Source organism: Pongo pygmaeus, chromosome 1 (assembly GCF_028885625.2).
Source record: "Pongo pygmaeus isolate AG05252 chromosome 1, NHGRI_mPonPyg2-v2.0_pri, whole genome shotgun sequence".
NCBI classification, from domain to species: domain Eukaryota; kingdom Metazoa; phylum Chordata; class Mammalia; order Primates; family Hominidae; genus Pongo; species Pongo pygmaeus.
Window position 1 is genome coordinate 152,209,182 of NC_072373.2, and position 20,570 is coordinate 152,229,751.

Sequence of the window (20,570 nt, forward strand, 5' to 3'; positions counted from 1 at the left end):
AGTTATCCTGAAGTAATGGTGGCCCCCTCCACAACCAATTGCCCAAAAAGCAACCTATAACCCTTTTTTGTTTGTTTAACTCCTATCCATACCAGAGTCTAACCTACTTTTGTTAGTTAGGTCTGTTTTTCTCCCTTGGCCCCAACTTCATGCCTGTCTTCCAGTTCATCCTCCATGGTCCCAGAATTCTTGTATAAACATAAATATTTTATTACTCTGACCTAAAAAGTTATTAACATTGTTCTCCAGATCACAGAGCCTGCAAGGTTTAAAAAGACCTTCATTAACTAGACACAACCTATTTTTACAGCTTTGTATCCTATCACTTTTTCTGTGAACCTTGCCTTGTAGTCCTTTGAACCTGTTTTCCATTCCCATTTTTACAACCTCTGAGTTAATCTGGAAGGCTTCTCCTCTATCTGGAATGTGTCTCCTCTTTACCTGCAACTTTTATTCAGCCTTCACACTCAGCTTAAATGTCACCTTCTTGCCCTGTTAAACATATCCTAGGTATATTGACTCCACCCAATTTGATTCTGTAATAACTTCTATTATAGTACTTACAATAATTAGAATTTTCTTCGTCATACGTCATTAGACTGAACTTTTTTTTTTTTTTTTTTTTGAGACAGTCTCGCTCTGTCGCCTGGCTGGAGTGCAGTCTCAGCCTCCTGAGTAGCTGGGACTACAGACCCGTGCCACCACGCCCAGCTAATTTTTGTATTTTTAGTAGAGACTGGGTTTCACCATGTTGGCCAGGATGGTCTCGATCTCTTGACCTGGTGATCGCCCGCCTCAGCCTCCCAAAGTGCCGGGATTACAGGTGTGAGCCACCGCACCCGGCTGTAGACTAAACTTCTTAAAGGCATATTATATCCACATATATATCCCCAAAACAACAGATCCAACATGTTAAAAATGTTCAACATTTCGTAGATGTTAAAAAATAGAAATGGTGTTTGCTTTTGGCAATGATGAAAAGGTTTATCTACAACTAACCCAGGCCTTAGGCTTGTATGTCACACAAGCTTAGATGCATATCAAATTGATTGGTTGATGTTTCACAGCGTCTCCATTTGTGTCAAATAGCTTATGGAACCTCTTTTCCTTCCAAACTCTAGTCTGGTTTCCCGTATTGTTACTGTATACCCTGTCACTATGATTCCTTCCTCTTTCTTCCTCTCCATCATCATCCCCAAGTCCTGCCAGTTTTGACTCCTGCATACTTATCTGTCCTTTCCATCCCAGCCCTAGAGTTCAAATCCTCAGGCCGCCTCTGACCACGCTGTACAAAACAGTAACACATACTCTTATTTCCCTTACTCTGCTTTATTAAACTTAATAGCTTTCGTTTGTTAACCACCTGATAATTGTTTTCCACCCCTCCCAATCCCCAACCCATCCATTAGATTCTAAACACTATATGAACAGGGACTGTAAGTTTAGTTACTGATGTCTTGTGTCCAAAGCAGTCCCTGGAACATAGTAGTCATTTAAATAATTTTTTTATTTTTTATTTTTTATTTTTATTTTTTTGAGACGGAGTCTCGCTCTGTCGCCAAGGCTGGAGTGCAGTGGTGCGATCTTGGCTCACTGCAGTCTCCACCTCCCGGGTTCAAGCAATACTCCTGCCTCAGCCTCCCTAGTAGCTAGGATTATAGACACCCGCCATTATGCCCAGCTAATTTTTGTAGAGACAGGGTTTCACTATGTTGGCCAGACTGGTCTTGAACTCCTGACCTCAGGTGATCCACCTGCCTCGGCCTCCCAAAGTGCTTGGGATTACAGACGTGAGCCACCGCGTCTGGCCTCAAATAATTTTTTAACGCATGTATCTAAGACCATATAGCTTCAGCATGATCCAGCTATGTAGACAATATCTGCCTGACAATATCCATGCTTTATTGTTTTAGAGACAGCGTCTTGCTCTGACCCCCAGGCTGGAGTGCAGTGGTGCAATCACAGTTCACTGCAGCCTCAACAACCCAGGCTCAATCAATCCTCCCACCTCAGCCTCCCAAGTAGCTGGGTCTACAGACATGCACCACCATGCTCGGATAATTTGTTTGTATTTTTTGTACAGATACAGTTTTGCCATGTTGCCCAGGCTGGTCTTGAAATGGCTCAAGTGACCCACCCACCTCGGCCTCCCAAAGTGCTGAGACTACAGGTGTGAGCCACTGTGCCCAGCCAATATCCATGTTTTAAAAATCCCTTCACATGGCATCTAAGACTCCATGATCATCTCAATTATGCTTGCATCTTCATTTTGCTGTCCTTTGCACTTGTGCATGCCTCAATAATAATGAATTGCTTATAGTCCCAATAATTGGCACACAGTTTCTTCATTCTATCCTTTTATTCAGTCTCCTCTGAAGGCCCTCCCAAATTCCCATACCTGTTATGCTAGCTGAATATTTGATAAAAATGTATTTCTAGAATATAGGTTAAATTCTGTTAAATATTATAGGATGGCAATTCTGGCAGAAAAAAATTTCTAGATCTCATTTAAACTAGTATTCATAATCACAGAAATAGTCCTTAAGCTAGAAGGGATATTGCAGGTCAGTGATTGCCTCTTTATTTTATGTTTGAAGGTAATTCAAATTCATGTCATCAGAATTCTCATTTAGGCTCTTCCACACTGAATTACTGCTGTAACTTTGAGCAAATATTAGAGGCTTTATGGGTTTCATCTAAAAAATAAAGTATGAATAATCTGGTGTTTAACTTGAATATACACTGGTTCTACTGACTCAACTAAAACATATGCCAAAAAATATATTATTTTAGTTGTATCATTTTTTTGTAGAGATGTTACCCAGGCTAGCCTAGAACTCCTGGATCATGTGATCCTCCCTCCTTGGCCTCCCAAACTGCTGGGATTATAGGCGTGAGCCACCACACCCAGCCAAAAAATATTTTTGAACATTTTTGCTAGAGTGAGAACCATTTGACATTCACTGTAGGTTTTAACACTGATAAAGGTGATTTTGAAACAATGCTAGTCTTTCAAAGTCTAAGATCTACATGTGTTTTGCTATTTACTTCCCAGATTACTGTATATACCAATGATTAATTTTAAGTACTAAAACTTATTTCAAAGCCAATGTTACTTCTGTTAAATTTATTATCATTACTGTACCATAACTATGTTAAATATAAAGGTAATATACCTCATGAAAATTTTCTGCTTCTCGCTCTTTAATTTCAAGGTCAATTGCTCTCCTTCTTGCTCGCTCTTCTTCTATTTTTTTCTGTATTTCTTTTTCAGACAACTGTCCAATTTTTTCAAACTTGCTTTTTAGGTTTTTAGCTTGAATAGAGCCACTCCTTTTTAATTTGATCAGTTCTTCATATTCTCTGCTCAATCCAAAGGTTTCATTTTCTTCCTCTTCCTTCAAAAAAAAAATTAGTAAGTTTGTTGCTGCTGTTTTTGAGAGAGTCTCACTATGTTGCCGAGGCTGGCCTTGAATTCCTGTGTTTAAGCAATCCTCCTGCCTCAGCTTCCCAAGGAGCTGGGACTACAGGCACATACCACCATGCGTGACTCAAAAAAAAAAAAAAAGATTGAATATCAGCATATTAGTTTGTAAAATAAACCATCCAAAAAATGTGCACTATTTCTTATTTGAAACCAAAAATACAGTTTAACCTCTTCTCTAAATGCAGGGTCCAAATTTACTAACTCAAAATCGTGCTACAAATTTAAGGCATTATTGAAAACATTCTACTTAAAATACTATTCTCATTAGGGAATATGGTTAAAATTCTCTGACATTCCTTGATAACTTGCTAAAACTAAAATATTCATGACAAGATTAGCTTTTTCTAGGAGTTGTAGAAAGATCTTTGTTAGGGGAAGGTAAAAAATAATTGAAAGAACACTAGACTGGGTGCAGTGGCTCACGCCTGTAATCCCAGCACTTTGGGAGGCCGAGGTAGGCAGATCACCTGAGGTCGGGAGTTCGAGACCAGCCTGGACAACATGGTGAAACCCCGTTTCTACTAAAAATACAAAAATTAGCCAGGCATGGTGGCTTGTGCCTGTAATCCCAGCTACTTGGGAGGCTGAGGCAGGAGAATCACTTGAACCCAGGAGGCGGAGGTTGTAGTGAGCCGAGATTGTGCCACTGCACTCCAGCCTGGGTGACACAGCAAGACTGTCTCAAACAAACAAAAAGAACACTGGACTAGGAGTCATATGAGTTCTAGTCCTGGCTCTGATACTGTGCAGGCTTTTGCCCAGTTACCCACTGTATGATTTTCTTCATCTCTAAATAGAGCCAGAGTATCTAAAATTTTTCCTACTTTTGATTTTATGGTAGTCTTATAAAGTTAAACATCACTCTTAATACTCAATTTAATAATTAAGCATTTCTGGAGATATAGTCTGGTAAAATATCTACATTTCTCTACATATCACTTGTATCCTCAATTATGTATTCCACCAGCAAAGACAGAAAAGGAGTCAACTGGCCAGGCACAGTGGTTCACACCTGTACTCCCAACACTTTGGGAAGCCAAGGTGAGAGGATCACTTGAGCCCAGGAGTTCGAGGCCAGCCTGGGCAACAGAGCGAAACATCATCTCTACAAACAATTCACCAGGTCTACAGCCATTCCACCCTGAATGTGCTGATTGCGTCTGATCTTGGAAAAAATTCACTGGGTGTGGTAGTGTGTGCCTGTAGTCCCAGCTACTTGGGAGGCTGAGGCGGGAAGATCACTTGAGCCTAGGAGTTCAAGATTACAGTGAGCTATGAGTGCACCACTGCACTCCAGCCTGATAGAGTGAGCTGCGTTTTAAGAAGAAGAAAAAAAGGAGTCAGTCATAATTGGGCTCCAATTCTTTGTTTGTTTGAGACACAGTCTCACTCTGTCACCTGGGCTGGAGGGCAACAGCACTATCTCAGCTCACTACAACCTCCTCTTCCCAGGTTCAAGTGATTCTCCTGCCTCGGCCTCCCTAGTAGCTGGAATTACAGGTGTGTGCCACCACACCTACCCAGCTAATTTTTTTTTTTCTCTTTTTTTTTTTTTTTTTTTTTTTTTAGTAGAGACGGGGTTTTGCTATGTTGGCCAGGCTGGTCTCAAATTCCTGACCTCAAGTGATCTGCCCACCTTGGTCTCCCAAAGTGCTGGGGCTACAGGCATGAGCTACTGTGCCTGGCTGGCTCCAGTTCTTTATACCATTTTATCTTGTTTTTTGTTTGTTTGTTTGTTTGTTTGAGTCTTGCTCTGTAGCCCAGGCTGGAGTGCAGTGGTGCAGTCTCGGCTCACTGCAAGCTCTGCCTCCCAGGTTCACGCCATTCTCCTGCCTCAGCCTCCCGAATAGCTGGGACCACAGGCGCCTGCCACCCATGCCCGGCTAATTTTTTGTATTTTTTTAGTTGAAACGGGGTTTCACCGTGTTAGCCAGGATGGTCTTGATCTCCTGACCTCGTGATCTGTCTGTCTGCCTCAGCCTCCCAGCATGCTGGGATTACAGGCGTGAGCCACCGTGCCCGGCCCATCTTGTTCTTTTATTCAGATTCTTTTCCCCTGACTTTTCACAACCTATTATTACTAGTCCTTTGTAATATTTACCAAACCCTAATACCACCATATGGAATGGTAAAATACTACAGGTATTCCTGGTATACTTTTCCTGGAGAAGACTTAAAGTTCTACGCAGAGTTTTAAAAGGTGGAGGCAGAGGGTGTCACAGTCTGGGATGATATGACATGAAGCCTAATTTCTTGACTCAACCAAGGGGTAAGAGAAAACATTCCTTTATACTATTTCCACTTTTTGGACTATGTGGAGTGAAAATAAACAATACATAAGAAACCTAGACCTTGGAATATTTTCCTACAGCACATTCCTGGTATTTATTTATACATTTATATTTATATTCTCAGGGTCCACTAGATAATTTGCCAGCCACATCTGGGGCAGAGAAGTAAAACTTCCCTTCCTACGTGCCTACTGCCCCAACCCATAAAAAACAGGCACCTTCCAAGAGATTGCAACCTCTGTGTAGGAACTCATTCGGTTCCTAGGTCATAAGTTGGTGAGAGAACCCTACCAAGTTGCCTGCCAAACATGCCATAGCATTGCCAGTCCAAGTCATGAGGCTACATCTTAGACCCTGACCCTGTTCATGTGTGAGGCCTGGCCCCTGGCAGGGGCCAAGGCTGATGGTGAATACACACCGCCATTCTACCTTTCTCTTCTGCTGCCCACGCAGCCCGGGCCACCCAGAGGGATGGCAGCAGAGTCCGAAGAGGGAAGGTTAGGCAGGGCCCTGGGAAGGGGGCTGATGAAAACCCATTCCAGGGAGGCGGGAAGACAGCGTGAAGCTCTAGTGAGCAAAAGCTCCTATATAGGGCATGCATCATCGTCCAATCAGCTTTCACTTATATACAACACACAAATTCAAAGGTAAAATTAAGAATTTCAAGACAGTGGCTGGGCATGATGGCTAATGCCTGTAATCCGAGAACTGTGGAAGGCTCAGGTGGGAGGATCGCTTGCCAGAAGTTCGAGACCAGCCTGGGCAACAAAGTGTGATCACCCCATCTTTAGAAAAGAAAAAAAACAAAAAGGCCGGGCGCGGTGGCTCATGCCTGTAATACCAGCACTTTGGGAGGCCGAGGTGGGCGGATCACCTGAAGTCAAGAGTTCGAGATCAGCCTGGCCAACATGGTGAAACCCCATCTCTACTAAAAATACAAAAATTAGCCAGGCATCATGGCACATGCCTGTAATCCCAGTTACTCGGGAGGCTGAGGCAGGAGAATTGCTTGAACCTGGGAGGTGGAGGTTGCAATGAACCAAGATCGTGCCATTGCACTCCAGCCTGGGCGACACAGCAAGACTCCATCTCAAAAAAAAAAAAATTAAAAATTAGCCAGACATGGTGCTGCGTGCACCTAAAGTCCCAGCTACACAGAAGGCTGAGACATGAGGATCACTTGAGCACGGGAGGTCGAGGCTGCAGTGAGCCATGTTCACACCACAAAAAGAATTTGAAGACAGTAACCTCAGCATTAAACCCCAAATGCAGGGCCTTCTGAACATGACATCTTGTGAGTGCACAAGGTGCATGCCCATGAAGCTGGCACTGTATAGTCTATATATATGTATCGAATATAAATATGCATATTTATGAACTACAAATATAAATAAATAGTAATAGCTCAGTCACTTGCAAACCTAGATACTTTTTTATTAAACTAGCAAGGAAGGAGTAGTTAAAGCAGACTAGAAAGTACACATAATTGTGCAGACGCCTGTACCATGTAAGCACCTCATTATACTATGTCGACTATCCTAAAGGTGAATAATAATACAAAGTTATTATAAGGTGATATAAGTAAAATGCTTAGCTTAATAAATATGGGGAATATAGATATTTCTTAAAATCTTACCTCTCCCATTTCCTGTCTCAGTTGTTCAAATTCTTGTTTCTCCATTTCTAGCTTATGCTTCCGTTCCTCCTCTGTTCGTCGTTTTTCTTCTTCCATTTTTTGTTTTAATAATTCTTCAAAATTAATTTCCAGTTTTCCCGGTGTAAGAGATTCTTGAGAGATTGTCTTATACATCTCTGGGGAGTCATCATCTACTACCTATTTAAAATAATTATTTTATCACTCTGGCCAGAATTATACATACTAAAAAGGGACTATTTGTTGAAAAAACTGGGATTTCTTTTTTTTGTTTGTTTTTAGTTTTTGTTTTGGTTTTTTGAGACGGAGTTTCACTCTTATTGCCCAGGCTGGAGTGCAATGGTGCAATCTCAGCTCACTACAACCTCTGCCTCCCAGATTCAAGCGATTCTCCTGCCTCAGCCTCCCGAGTAGCTGGGATTCCAGGCATGCGCCACCACGCCCGGCTAATTTTGTATTTTTAGTAGAGACGGGGTTTCTCCATGTTGGTCAGGCTGGTCTCGAACTCCTGACTTCAGGTGATCCGTCTGCCTTGGCCTCCCAAAGTGCTGGGATTACAGGCGTGAGCCACGCACCCAGCCAGATTTCTTAAATAGGTTTCACATTGAACAAAAAACAAGGGGACTTAACAGTAAACAAGGAAGTCTCGACACAGTGTTCAAAAATAAATAAATAAAAGGGAAGAATTATTAGAAAATGTAAGACTGAGGTATTTTGTGGTTATGAAGGAAATGGTAACCATCTATTCTCCATTACAGTGAAGACAAAGAAATACTTTATTCATACCATGAGTACTTTGAATTAGACATTAAGATTTCCTAATTTGAGAACATTTTTTAATTGGATTGAAACGACTCTCCATGTTGGTAATTAAAGCATTTAAGTTAATCATGATTTTGTCTGAATGAATTAGATAACCCATCATGATCTCTTCATAATCAGGCAAAAATCATTCTTAGTGCTATGAGTTTATTGTTTATTTGCTGTCTGGCTAATTTTAAAGAAATAATAATAGTTAATACTTGGAGCTGCCAAGTACAGTTATAAGCACTTTACATGTATTAATTTATTTAATCCTATGACCCTATGAAGTAGTTACTAATATCCTCATTTTACAGAGAAAGAAACTGAGGCACTGAAAAGTAATTGTCTAAAGTCAACACAAATACTATGTGGCAAAGCTGGGATTCAAACTTCAAAATCTTTCTAATAAGATTATAGGCCGGGCACAGTGGCTCATGCCTGTAATCCCAGCACTTTGGGAGGCCAAGGCAAGTGGATCATGAGGTCAGGAGTTCGAGACCAGCCTGACCAACATGGTGAAACCCTGTCTCTACTAAAAATACAAAAATTAGCTAGGTGTGGTGGTGGGCGCCTGTAATCCCAGCTACTGGGGAGGCTGAGGCAGGAGAATCACTTGAACCCAGGAGGTGGAAGGTGCAGTGAGCCGAGATCACACCATTGTACTCCAGCCTGGGTGACAGCGAGACTCCATCTCAAAAAAAAAAAAAAAGATTATAGGCTGGGCGCGGTATAACATAACCCTCTGGCCTGAACTGTGACCCTGTGGTTGAAATAGACACAGGGGAATGAGAGAGGCAAGGGGTATTATTCATTTGCTCCAAGTTTTATCAAGGTAATCCAGGCTTTACCACAGAACTATTTCAACTCAGAAACAATATTTAAGTGGTTTACAATTCAAAGACTGCCTGAAATTTTTAAATTTTATATATGCATGAACTAAGCTATAGTATGAAATTACAATACTTATTCCTGGATAAATTACAATACTTATTTGTGGATAAGAAAACAATATAAATGTAAGAGGAAGTTTTTCTCTCTTCTCTTTAGAAATGTCTTTAGGAAACTTGGTTTTGTTTTAATGCAGTTTTCTCGCCTGCATTTTTTCCACGAGTGAATCATGGTAAAAAGGCAGTATTGGCCTACAAATCTGCCCCAAGGACTAGGTCTAGTAATCTTCACAGTTACTTCTCTTCTACCGCTTTTTTTTTTTTTTTTTTTTTTTTTTTTTTTTTTTTTTGAGACGGAGTCTTGCTGTGTCCCCCAGGCTGGAGTGCAGTGGCGCAATCTTGGCTCACTGCAAGCTCCGCCTCCCGGGTTCATGCCATTCTCCTGCCTCAGCCTCTGAGTAGCTGGGACTACAGGTACAGGTGCCTGCCAACACGCCCGGCTAATTTTTTTTTTTTTTTTTTTTTTTGTATTTTTAGTAGAGACGGGGTTTCAACATGTTAGCCAAGATGGTCTCGATCTCCTGACCTCGTGATCCGCCCGCCTCAGCCTCCCAAAGTGCTGGGATTATAGGCGTGAGCCACCGCGCCCGGCTTCTGCTACCGCTTCTAAACCTGCTTATTCTCCAAAAATTAAGTGCATTCACAACATCTGTAGGACTTCTATGTAGAAACCATTTATGAATCAGGGATTGCCTACTGCACGTAAGATTTCAATATCACTTGTTCCATCAACATTTATTGGAGGTCTGTTACGCTAGGCATTGTGCCACATGTTTGATGAACAGTCTTGGCCTCATGGAGTGGAAAAGACAGCCATAAGTGGTAACAATACAGGATTAGTGCCATGAAGAGTACTAAATGCTGTAAGAATTCATGGAAGAAGATGTTTACTATCAGGAAAGGCTTTCCAGAGGAAATGGAAAGTTATGAATAGGGAAAGGAGTGAGGGACATCTTTCAGACAGTGTGAAGGCTGAGAGAGTCTCACTTTGAAGAAATACAAACAAATTCAGCATATTTGGAACAAAGAGCAGATTCAAGAAGAATCAAGAAATGAAACGGGAGCAATATACAAGAGCAAGACTATAAAGAAATTTGTTTTAGAAGTTTTTGGATTTTTGCTTAAGAAAAGTGGGGAAATATTAAGCAAAACAGTAACAAAACACAATCAAAATTTATTTCTTTTTAAAGATCACTCCTGGCCTTACAGGAAAGAATAGGTTACAGGTAAGAAAGCAAGTTAATTAGGAGTTGCCCCAGGCAAGCTGTAACAGTAACTTGGATTATAGTAGTGGCGGTGCAAAGTGGGGGGAAAACTGACAGATTTTATAGTGATTTAGGAGGTAGAATAAATGAGACTTAGTGACTGGTTGGACATCAGGCATGAATAAGAAGATGGAAGTGTTTCAGGCTTCCACGTTTCTGATTTGAGTATCTGTGTGGGCAATAAAGCCAAATAAACACTTGGACATATGTGTGTGATGCTCACCCATACAGAGGAAGAAAACCAGGTTACGATATCACCAAAGCTAATTACAATGTTTCAAGAAGGAGATGCAGTGCTCTCCTCAAATTGCTCTCTAGTCTCAAATTGCTTCAAAATTGTTTGTCAGATAACTGTACATTGTACAAACATAAAACTGGTATAGGAAGTACAGTCATAACCTTGTGACAGTTAAGTTAGGTATCAATTTCCAAGAGTGATGAGTGAGCATTTTGGAGAGAGAAATAATTCTGATTAAATGACTCAGGTCATTTAATATATAGTAGGTGGAATGAAAACTGAAAGAAGGAAAGGAAGGAAATAAAGGAATGAAGGAGGGAAAAAGGGAGTGTGGGAAGGAGGTGGGGAAAGGATGGAGAGGAAGAAAGGAAAAGTTGAGGGAGGAAACTCCCTACTTCTTCTTCTTCCTTGGATACTTAGTTCTGGAAAACATGCCTTCCCAGAGAAGGGAGATAATATTCCATCCTTTGTGCCAAGCATGGCAATTTAAAGCAGAATCTTCTGAACACTAAATTGAAGCAAATACCTTCAACCAACTGGTGTTATTCCATGGGAGACTTTAAAACATATTTACCATTTCTGGAATCTTGGCACAGATTTCAGAAATAATAGGGTATTCCCTAAAGTCTAATGATTCTATTAACATATTCTCAAAGGTGAATTCTAACAGCATTCTCCAGTTAGCTTCTGTCTTACCATGTTTCTCCTTGCTTCAGCAAACGCCTTCTTTTCTTCCTCTATTCTCCTTCTGGCTTCTTCTTCTGCTTTCCTTTTTTCATCTTCTCTTCTTTGCCTTTCCATTTCTTCAAAACTGAGTTTGAGTTTACCAGGGCGGTACCCTTTAAAAATTTTTGCTGTGTCTTGGTTTTCATCTTCTTCATTTACCTAACCAAATAAACAATTCATTATTAAGAATTGAGGTTCATCAGAAAAAGGAATGAATTATCAATCAAAAGGCACAGAATTAGCCACTATCACACAGGAGTTTCAATGCCCTTAATATACTTGACCAAAATTCCCTTCCTTTTTAATGTCTTCTATGATAAAATATTCAAATTTGGAGAAATTCCATATAAAGATGTACTCAGGTTAAATAAAACTTCTCAAGTAAGCCAAATTTCTATAGATAAAATTGAATATTAAAACATTTTTAGCCGGGTGTTGTGGCGGCTCACGCCTGTAATTCCAGAACTTTAGGAGGCAGGAGGATCACTTGAACCCAGGAGTTCAAGACCAGCCTGGGCAACATAGCAAGACTTCGTCTCTACTAAAAACCAAAAAACACATTATAGCCAGTGTGGTGGTGTGTGCCCGTAGTCCCAGCTACTCGAGAAGCTGAGGTGGGAGGATCCCTTGAGCCCAGTAGGTTGAGGCTGCAGTGAGGGGTTACTGTTGACTATTAACTTTCCCAGAACAAATATAAAATGCGTATGTGTGTACTATAATTGGGGTTCAAGTATATCTACACAGAATCTCTTTGGTAGTAAAATAAGGTTCTCATTTTGTAATTTTTGTAGTTTTTTTTTTTTTTTACTGTGAACTATGGTAACTTACACTAATCAGATAAAAGATTATTATCTAGAACTATTTTATGTAAAATTCCAGTTTTATGATTTTATCATTAAAGTTTTAATTTATTATTAAATTTACTGTAATATCAATTGAAATGTATTATTTATTTAACAATACTATTTCTTTATTAAGTTGACCACCAGAAATTTCTAAAATGTGCAGATATTATGCAGCTATACCTGAGTAATAACATTTTCAAATAAATGTCTAGAAAATTAAATTTTTATATATATAATTCTTAGAACATCATTCAAGAAAGCTGATCAAGAAAGTTCTGTAACTTTAAAATTACAAATATTCCATTTTTAGATCCTTTTTTTTTTTTTCTGAGACAGGGTCTCACTCTGTCACCCAGGCTGGAGTCCAGTGGCTCATTCATAGTTCACCGTAGCCTTGATTTCCCGGGCTCAAGCAATCCTCTCGCCTCAGCACCCGGGGAGCTTGGACTACAGGTCTGTGCCACTACACCTGGCTAATTTTTGTATTTGTTTTTGTAGAGACATGGTTTCCACATGTTGCTCAGGCTGTCTCAAACTCCTGGGCTCAAGGGATCTGCCTGCCTCAGCCTCCCAAAGTGCTGAGATTACAGGCATGAGCCACCATGCCTGGACCATTTTTAAATCTTAAAACGAGGTTTGGCATCAGTGTTTTCTTATTTCAGTTTTACTTTCTGTTGATAAATCTATTAATACCATAGTAATAATTAACATTTTCAAAGAACTTAGTATATGTAACAAACACCATTTTAAGTGCTTCCTAGATATTAACTCGTTTAACCATTTAAGAAATAGGCATTGAAAAAAAATCCAAGTCATTGTGGAAGTTAAAAAAAAAAAGAAGTAGGCACTTTCATTTTTACCATTTTAAAAATAAAGAAACTAAGAGAGATTTAATTAATTAACACAGCGAGAGATAAAAACAGTTGTCCATGGTTACACAATTAGTAAATGGCTGATATCTGAATCTAGACAATCTGGCTCCACAATCCATGCTCTTAATCACACTACACACACACAGACACACACACACACAAAGGCATGCACACAAATATGCACACACATACACTTAATAGGGCAAACTGCATATTCCACTGTAAACTGTTATTTTGATATGTTCAAACAGTTGAAAAACTGGACTGCTGGGAACAAGTTTACACTTAAAATCAGTCCCACACCCATGTCATTAAGTACATTGCAGATTGAACTAACAGATGAAGGAAACCAGGTTCATTCAGTAATTATTTTGCATATTTATACATTAATAACAATTTATAAAAATAAAAATTTAAAGCATATTGGGTAAAATGCCCCAGAGTGGAAACTGGAAAACAGTATGAATTTTTTTTTTTTGAGACAGTCTCATTCTGTTACCCAGGCTGGAGTGCAATGGCGCAATCTCAGCTCACTGCAACCTCCATCACCTAGGTTCAAGTGATTCTGGTGCCTTAGCCTCCCAAGTAGCTGGGATTACAGGGATTTCAGTGTTGGCCAGGCTGGTTTCAAACTCCTGACCTCAGGTGATCTACCCACCTTGGCCTCCCAAAGTGCTGGGATTACAGGCATGAGCCACCGTGCCTAGCCTAGATGTATTTTATATATGAAATATGAATACAATTTGAAAATCAGTCCTTCTATATGTAAAATCTCTTTGAATTTGTAGTAATAAACCTTATCTAAAGTCAGCTAACTTCATTAATATTAATTGTAAGGTTTAAATATGTAGATTTACCATTTGCCGCCTTGCTTCTTCAAAAGCACGCTTCTCTTCTTCTAAACGTTTTCTTGCTTCCTCTTCAGCTTGCTTCTTTCGGTTTTCTTGTCTTTGTCGCTCCAGTTCTTCAAAAGTTAGTTTCAATTTTCCAGGAGAAAGTGATTCTTTTTTTGCTTCACTTTCTATTTCATCATCCTAAGAAAACATTATGAAAACCCACCTTTTAGTCATAAAGGACTATTAATACCATAGTAATAATTAACATTTTCAAAGAACTTAGTATATGTAACAAACACCATTTTAAGTGCTTCCTAGATATTAACTCGTTTAACCATTTAAGAAATAGGCATTGAAAAAAAATCCAAGTCATTCTGGAAGTTAAAAAAAAAAAGAAGTAGGCGCTTTCATTTTTACCATTTTAAAAATAAACTAAGAGAGATTTAATTAATTAACACAGCGAGAGATTAAAACAGTTGTCCATGGTTACACAGTTAGTAAATGGCTGATATCTGAATCTAGACAATCTGGCTCCACAATCCATGCTCTTAACCACACTACACACACTAACTTAAACTGCCTTGATTTGTTTCTTAGAAAACAAACAAACAAACAAAAATTTACCATAACTAATGAAAGACACTTTGCTTCCTTGAGAGAGCGTCGTTGTTCTTCATATCTTATTCTTTTATCTTCCTCATACTTGATCCTTTCTTTCTCTTCACGTTCTTTTTCTAGATCCTCAAAATTCTTTTTCATTTTTCCAGATGTTTTATATGATTTGACAGGTACCACAGTTATAAGTAGTGAATCATCTCCTTCCTATTTTATAAAATAGATAATTAGCATATTTCTTCTTAATCAAAATTGGGTTTCATGGGACTTTACCTCCATCATAGGTGAATTTCATTACATTGTCATCAATGTTATTATGAAGAGCAATTTTTTTTTACAGATTATTATTAAATATCTCCTACTCTAAATTCTTTGTGCATTGTGAGTTAATCTTACTGAAATCCATTGCTGACGAGGTTCAAGAAGCATTCTGTTTCCTAGAAGATGGAGTTAATACAGCTGTTTAGATAACGAAACTGCAGTGACATTGCCTGAATTAAGCTATTTGTGCACTAATCCACAAAATGTGCATGTGAATATACTCTAAATCAATTTGATGGTGGATAGATTCAGTTAAAACAAAAAAAAGTTTCTTCATATGATTTTTCTCTCTATGCAAGCTTTTAAATACTTAATGAAAACAGTATTTAGTGAGAAAAAAACACAGTATTTCCAAGTGATTTATTAAACATTTATATATTATAGATAAAACTCTCTGGTATTTGACTGTATTAAAATATTTTAAAATTATTATTTAATTCATTTTAATTATATAATCTATTGTTGCCTCTGACTTTTTTAAAAACTAAGAAAAGTTATGAAATGAAACACATGGCCCTGAGATAAAATTGCTCCCAATTTATGGGCTGTAGTTTTAGGCACACCATCAAATTGAAAGATTTTTAACTTATTCTGTTAGATAAAAGGGATGACTAAAATTTTTGTGGTTGTTGAACATTTCTTCTTGATAACAGATACTGCACTCTATACTATTATATAAAAACCAAAACATAAACTCTCAGGAACTCTGAGGAAAGAAGACAAATGATGAAAATAAAATTGCCTTTTTATAAATGTTAGCGTTCAACAATCTCAGCTGTTAGTAACAGTTCAAAAAATACGTTGTCTTGGCAGAGTATCTCAAACTGAGATTAATAAGGCTTATCTTTCTAACCTGACTATGAAAGCAAAACATACTTTTCTTTAAAAACACTAAGCTATAGTGTTTGAAAGTGCAAAAGTATGCTCTTGCTTTGCAAAACATACTTTTTTATTTCTATATTTATAATAAAAATAATAAAAGCCCTTTTAATTTTTTCTTATACTAAAAGATAATTTGTGAATCAGATAATTTTAGGTGAATGTTTCATTAAAGGAAATGTCTGTTTACCTCTGATGCTGATTCAGTTCCCGTATTGTTTATGTCCTCAATCTATTGAATGAGAATTTCATATCATTACATTACATCAGATTTCTACTTTTTGCTTTTAAACAACAACTGGAAAGTAATTTAGTTGTGACTTATAGTAAATTTTCAAATTCATGATTTTTGAAATATGTTTATGTTGTTCCAAATTAGCCAAATATGTCCTTTATATTTATTGTTGCATATTGATATCAATATCAATATCAATATCCAGAAAACAACATATTAAGAAAACAATCAGACTGGGTGAGGTGGCTCATGCCTGTAATCCCAGCAATTTGGGAGGCTGAGGTGGACAGATCACTTGAGCCCAGGAGTTCAAGATCAGCTTGGGCAACATGGTGAGATCCCTTCTCTACAAAAAGTACAAAAATTAGCTGGGCATGGTGGCACGCACCTGTGGTCCCAGCTACTCTGGAGGCTGAGGCAGGAGGATCACTTGAGCCCAGGAGGTTAAGGCTGCAGTGAGCCATGTTCATGCCACTGCACTCCAGTGTGGGTGACAGAGTGAGACCCTGTTTCAAGAAAAAAAAAATTAAAAAAAACAGAAAAAATTAAGATAAAGCCTACCTTTGTAACCCAGAAACTGAATAACAGACCAAACTCTTATGACCAGGCTGTTGAGCTTACAAGCAGCAATTATTAATTTAATTAGCAATTTAAACCAAGACACATAGAAACACTTCTCCACTCTTTGTCACTGCTCCATCAAAGGAAAACCTATCCATTAGCAATCTAATACTTGTCATGATTATATTTTACAACATAAATATAGGGCAAAAATAAAACTGATACAATCACAGTGCAGTGAAAGATGTAGGCTAGCTTATTCATTTTTTTGAGATGGAGTTTCGCGCTGTCACCCAGGCTGGAGTGTAGTGGCATAGTCTCAGGTCACTGCAACTTCTGCATGCTGGGTTCAAGCAATTCTCCTGCCTCAGCCTCCTGAGTAGCTGGGACTAGAGGTGCGCACCATCATGCCTGGCTAATTTCTGTATTTTTAGTAGAGACGGGGTTTCACCATGTTGGCCAGGCTGGTCTTGAACTCCTGACCTCAAGTGATCTGCCTGCCTTGGCCTCCCAAAGTGCTGGGATTACAGGCGTGAGCCACCGTGCCCAGCTGGGATAGAATAGTTTAGAAGGGAAAATAATTCTGATAGTCATGTTTTCTCTATATTTTGACGAGGTCTAAGTAGGAAAGCTCCTCATTTAAAAAGTGAGAGCTTGGCCAGGCACAATAGCTCATGCCTATAATCCCAGCACTTTGAGAGGCTGAGGCGGGCGGATCACGAGGTCAAGAAATCGAGACCATCCTGCCCAACATGGTGAAACCCCGTATCTACTAAAAATACAAAAATTAGCTGGGTGTGATGGCACACGCCTGTAGTCCCAGCTACTCGGGAGGCTGGTGCAGGAGAATCGCGTGAACCCAGGAGGCGGAGGTTGCATTGAGCTGAGATCACACCACTGCACTCCAGCCTGACAGAGCAAGAGTCCCTCTCAAAAAAAAAAAAAAAAAAAAAAGCTCAATTTACTCATTACTCATAAGAAATACCATTAGTTTAGCTTTAGAGGAAGACTAATGTACTCTTCTTAGCAAACATAATTGAGAGAAGATAGGTGATTTAAATAATGCAGTGTTTAAGATCTCAGGAAAAGAAAACACAAACAATGGGAAAATAGAACCATTAAAAAAGTAAGAATTCAGATTGTTTATTGTTTTAATTTGACTTTTAAAACCAATGAAAGAGTGGTTAAAGAGTTCATTAACTCCTCATGCAGTGTAAGGGAATTTTGTTGTACCCTGCTTCATCCTAGGAACTAGGCTAAGTCCCTGTTATCTCATCATCACACTTTTCTATATTTTCTCTCAAGAAAGAAATAATACATTTTATTAAGATACCTGGCCAGGCATGGTGGCTCATGCCTGTAAACCCAGCATTTTGGGAGGCTGAGGCAGGCTGACTGAGCCCAGGGTTCAAGACCAACCTGGGCAACATGGCGAGACCCTGTCTCTACAAAAAAAAAAAAAAAAAAAATTAGCTGGGTGTCGTGGCACACACCTGTAGTCCCAGCTACTATGGAGGCTGAGGTGGGAGGATCACTTGAGCCTGGGAGGTGGAGGCTGCAGTGAGCCATGAGCATGCCTGGGAGACAGAGCAAGACCCTGTCTCAAAAAAAAAAAAAAAAAAAAAGACACCCAATTTCTTGAAAAATAAATTATTCTGAGGAAAGTTTGTTAAAAATAAATCTATTTTATACTTTAATAGTTTATTTTCATAGTTTTATTAAGAATAATTTTGTGGCCGGGTGCAGTGGCTCACACCTGTAATCCCAGCACTTTGGGAGGCCGAGGCAGGCGGATCACGAGATCAGGAGATCGAGACCATCCTGGCTAACATGGTGAAACCCCGTCTCTACTAAAAATACAAAAAATTAGCTGGGCGCAGTGGTGGGTGCCTGTAATCCCAGCTACAGGAGGCTGAGGCAGGAGAATGGCATGAACCCAGGAGGCGCAGCTTGCAGTGAGCTGAGATCGCTCCACTGCACTCCAGCCTGGGTGACAGAGTGAGACTCCGTCTCAAAAAAAAAAAAGAATAATTTTGTATACTATAAAACATTTTGTTTAGAATAATTTGCTTTGTTATAGAATTACTTGTTAACACTGACATGCTAGGTAAATGGTGAAGGTTTTGTTGAATTATGTATTATACTAAAAATCTTTAATGGATCTATAATAAAATAATTACAAAAGACTTCTCTTTTTAGGCCAGGTGCGGTGGCTCACGCCTGTAATCCCAGCACTTTGGGAGGCCGAGGCGGGCGGATCCATGAGGTCAGGAGATTGAGACCATCCTGGCTAACACAGTGAAACCCTCTCTCTACCAAAACTAGCCCGGCATGGTGGCGGGCACCTGTAGTCCCAGCTACTTGGGAGGCTGAGGCAGGAGAATGGCATGAACCCAGGAGGTGGAGCTTGCAGTGAGCTGAAATTGTGCCACTGCACTCCAGCCTGGGTGACAGAGCGAGACTCCATCTCAAAAAAAAAAAAAACAAACAAAAAAAACTTCTCTTTTTAAAAGAATACTGACAACTCCTGTATAAATCATGTTAATCTCTCAATAAAAAGGTCCAGGAGGCTGCACGTGGTGGTTCATGCCTGTATTCCCCCAACTTTGGGAGGCCGAGGTGGGAGGATCTCTTGAGCCCAGGATTTTGAGACGAGCCTGAACAACAAAGTGAGACCCCATCTCTACAAAAAAAAATTTTTTTGGTAGATTTTTTTGTAGAGACAGCAGGGTCTTGCTGTGTTGCCCAGGTTTGAGTACAGTGGTGCAATCTTGGCTCACTGCAACCTTCGCCTCCCAAGCTGAGGCGATCATCCTCCCACCGCAGCCTCCCAAGTAGCTAGGACTGCAGACATGCGCCACCATGCTCAGCTAATTTTTTTTAATTTTTGTAGTGACAGGGTTTTACTGTATTGCCCAGGCTGGCCTTGAGCTCCTGAGCTCAAGCAATCCACCTGCCTCAGTCTCCCAAAGTGCTGGTATTACAGGTGTGAGCCACCACACCTGGCCAAAAAATTTTTTAAAAATTAGCCAAGCATGGTGGCATGCATCTGTAGTCCCAGCTACTTAGGAGGCTGAGGTAGGAGAATTGCTTGAGCCCAGAAGGTTGAGGCTGCAATGAGCTGTGATTGCACCACTGCACTCCAGCCTGGGCAACAGAGCAAGACTCTATCTTAAAAAAATAAAAAATAAAAAGATCCAGGAGATACAGTGAGAAGCCAGACATTGAGAATATAGAAAAGAGAAATACTAAATTTATTAACTCAACTTTCTTTTATTGCTGCTGCTACAACCTTCCCAAACCCAGGTTTTTTTGTTTGTTTGTTTGTTTGTTTTGGTGCAGTGGCCTGATCATGAACTTCCTGGGTTCAAGCAATCCTCCCACTTTAGCCTCCCAAGTAGCTGGGACTATAGGCACCCACCACCACCTCCTGGCTAAGTTGTTTGTCTGTCTGTTTTTAAGAGCTGAGGTCTCACTATATTGTTACCCAGGTTGCTTCCCAGATCTTTATTAGCTTATGGTAAAATAATAAAGTATGTTTGAGGATTTTTTTTGCTTTCTTCTTTGCTCACTTTAAACCATTACCAAAACAAGAAAACATTGGAGAATACTTTTTTTCCAACAAACAAGGAAAAAGATAAATCTGTCTAAGTAGCCATGGTGTCAGTATATTCACAGAGACCAGATATTCAGAAGTTCAGGTATAGTGTTGACTTTCAGAAGACAATATTGAAGAGCCACTTCCTATTTCTTTTGCTTTATAAAAAATGAAACTCCTTTTGCTTCTTCTCAAATCAACTTCCTTCTCTCCCTTTTCTTTTCAACATCTCCTTCTCTTCCCTCACCAGTAACTCCTCTTTTTTCTAAGCTGATGGACTTTAACTTTGCTCATCAGGATATCCTCAAAGATAAACAGATAATATCAAATCAAGTTTCTTCCCCAAATTGATTCTAACATCCACTATATCTACTATTAATCCCCGCCCACCCCCCT

The 20,570-nt window shown here is 39.5% G+C and overlaps 1 protein-coding gene across 10 annotated transcripts in view; it reads right to left on the reverse strand.

Annotated features, from left to right (window-relative positions):
* Positions 1-20,570, reverse strand: part of NEXN (nexilin F-actin binding protein) — a 66,791-nt gene that overhangs the window by 11,399 nt on the left and 34,822 nt on the right. For 4 of the 10 annotated variants that reach the window (XM_063653830.1, XM_063653836.1, XM_054479810.2 and 1 more), the window contains 6 exons: positions 15,971-16,012; positions 14,590-14,787; positions 13,987-14,163; positions 11,383-11,571; positions 7,415-7,612; positions 3,177-3,398 (listed from right to left, as the gene is read on the reverse strand). In XM_063653830.1, coding sequence (XP_063509900.1) covers positions 3,177-3,398; positions 7,415-7,612; positions 11,383-11,571; positions 13,987-14,163; positions 14,590-14,787; positions 15,971-16,012 — 1,026 coding nt within the window. The remainder of the gene's footprint in view (positions 1-3,176; positions 3,399-7,414; positions 7,613-11,382; positions 11,572-13,986; positions 14,164-14,589; positions 14,788-15,970; positions 16,013-20,570) is intronic. The other 6 variants (XM_063653831.1, XM_063653843.1, XM_063653826.1 and 3 more) reach the window with 3 other exon arrangements.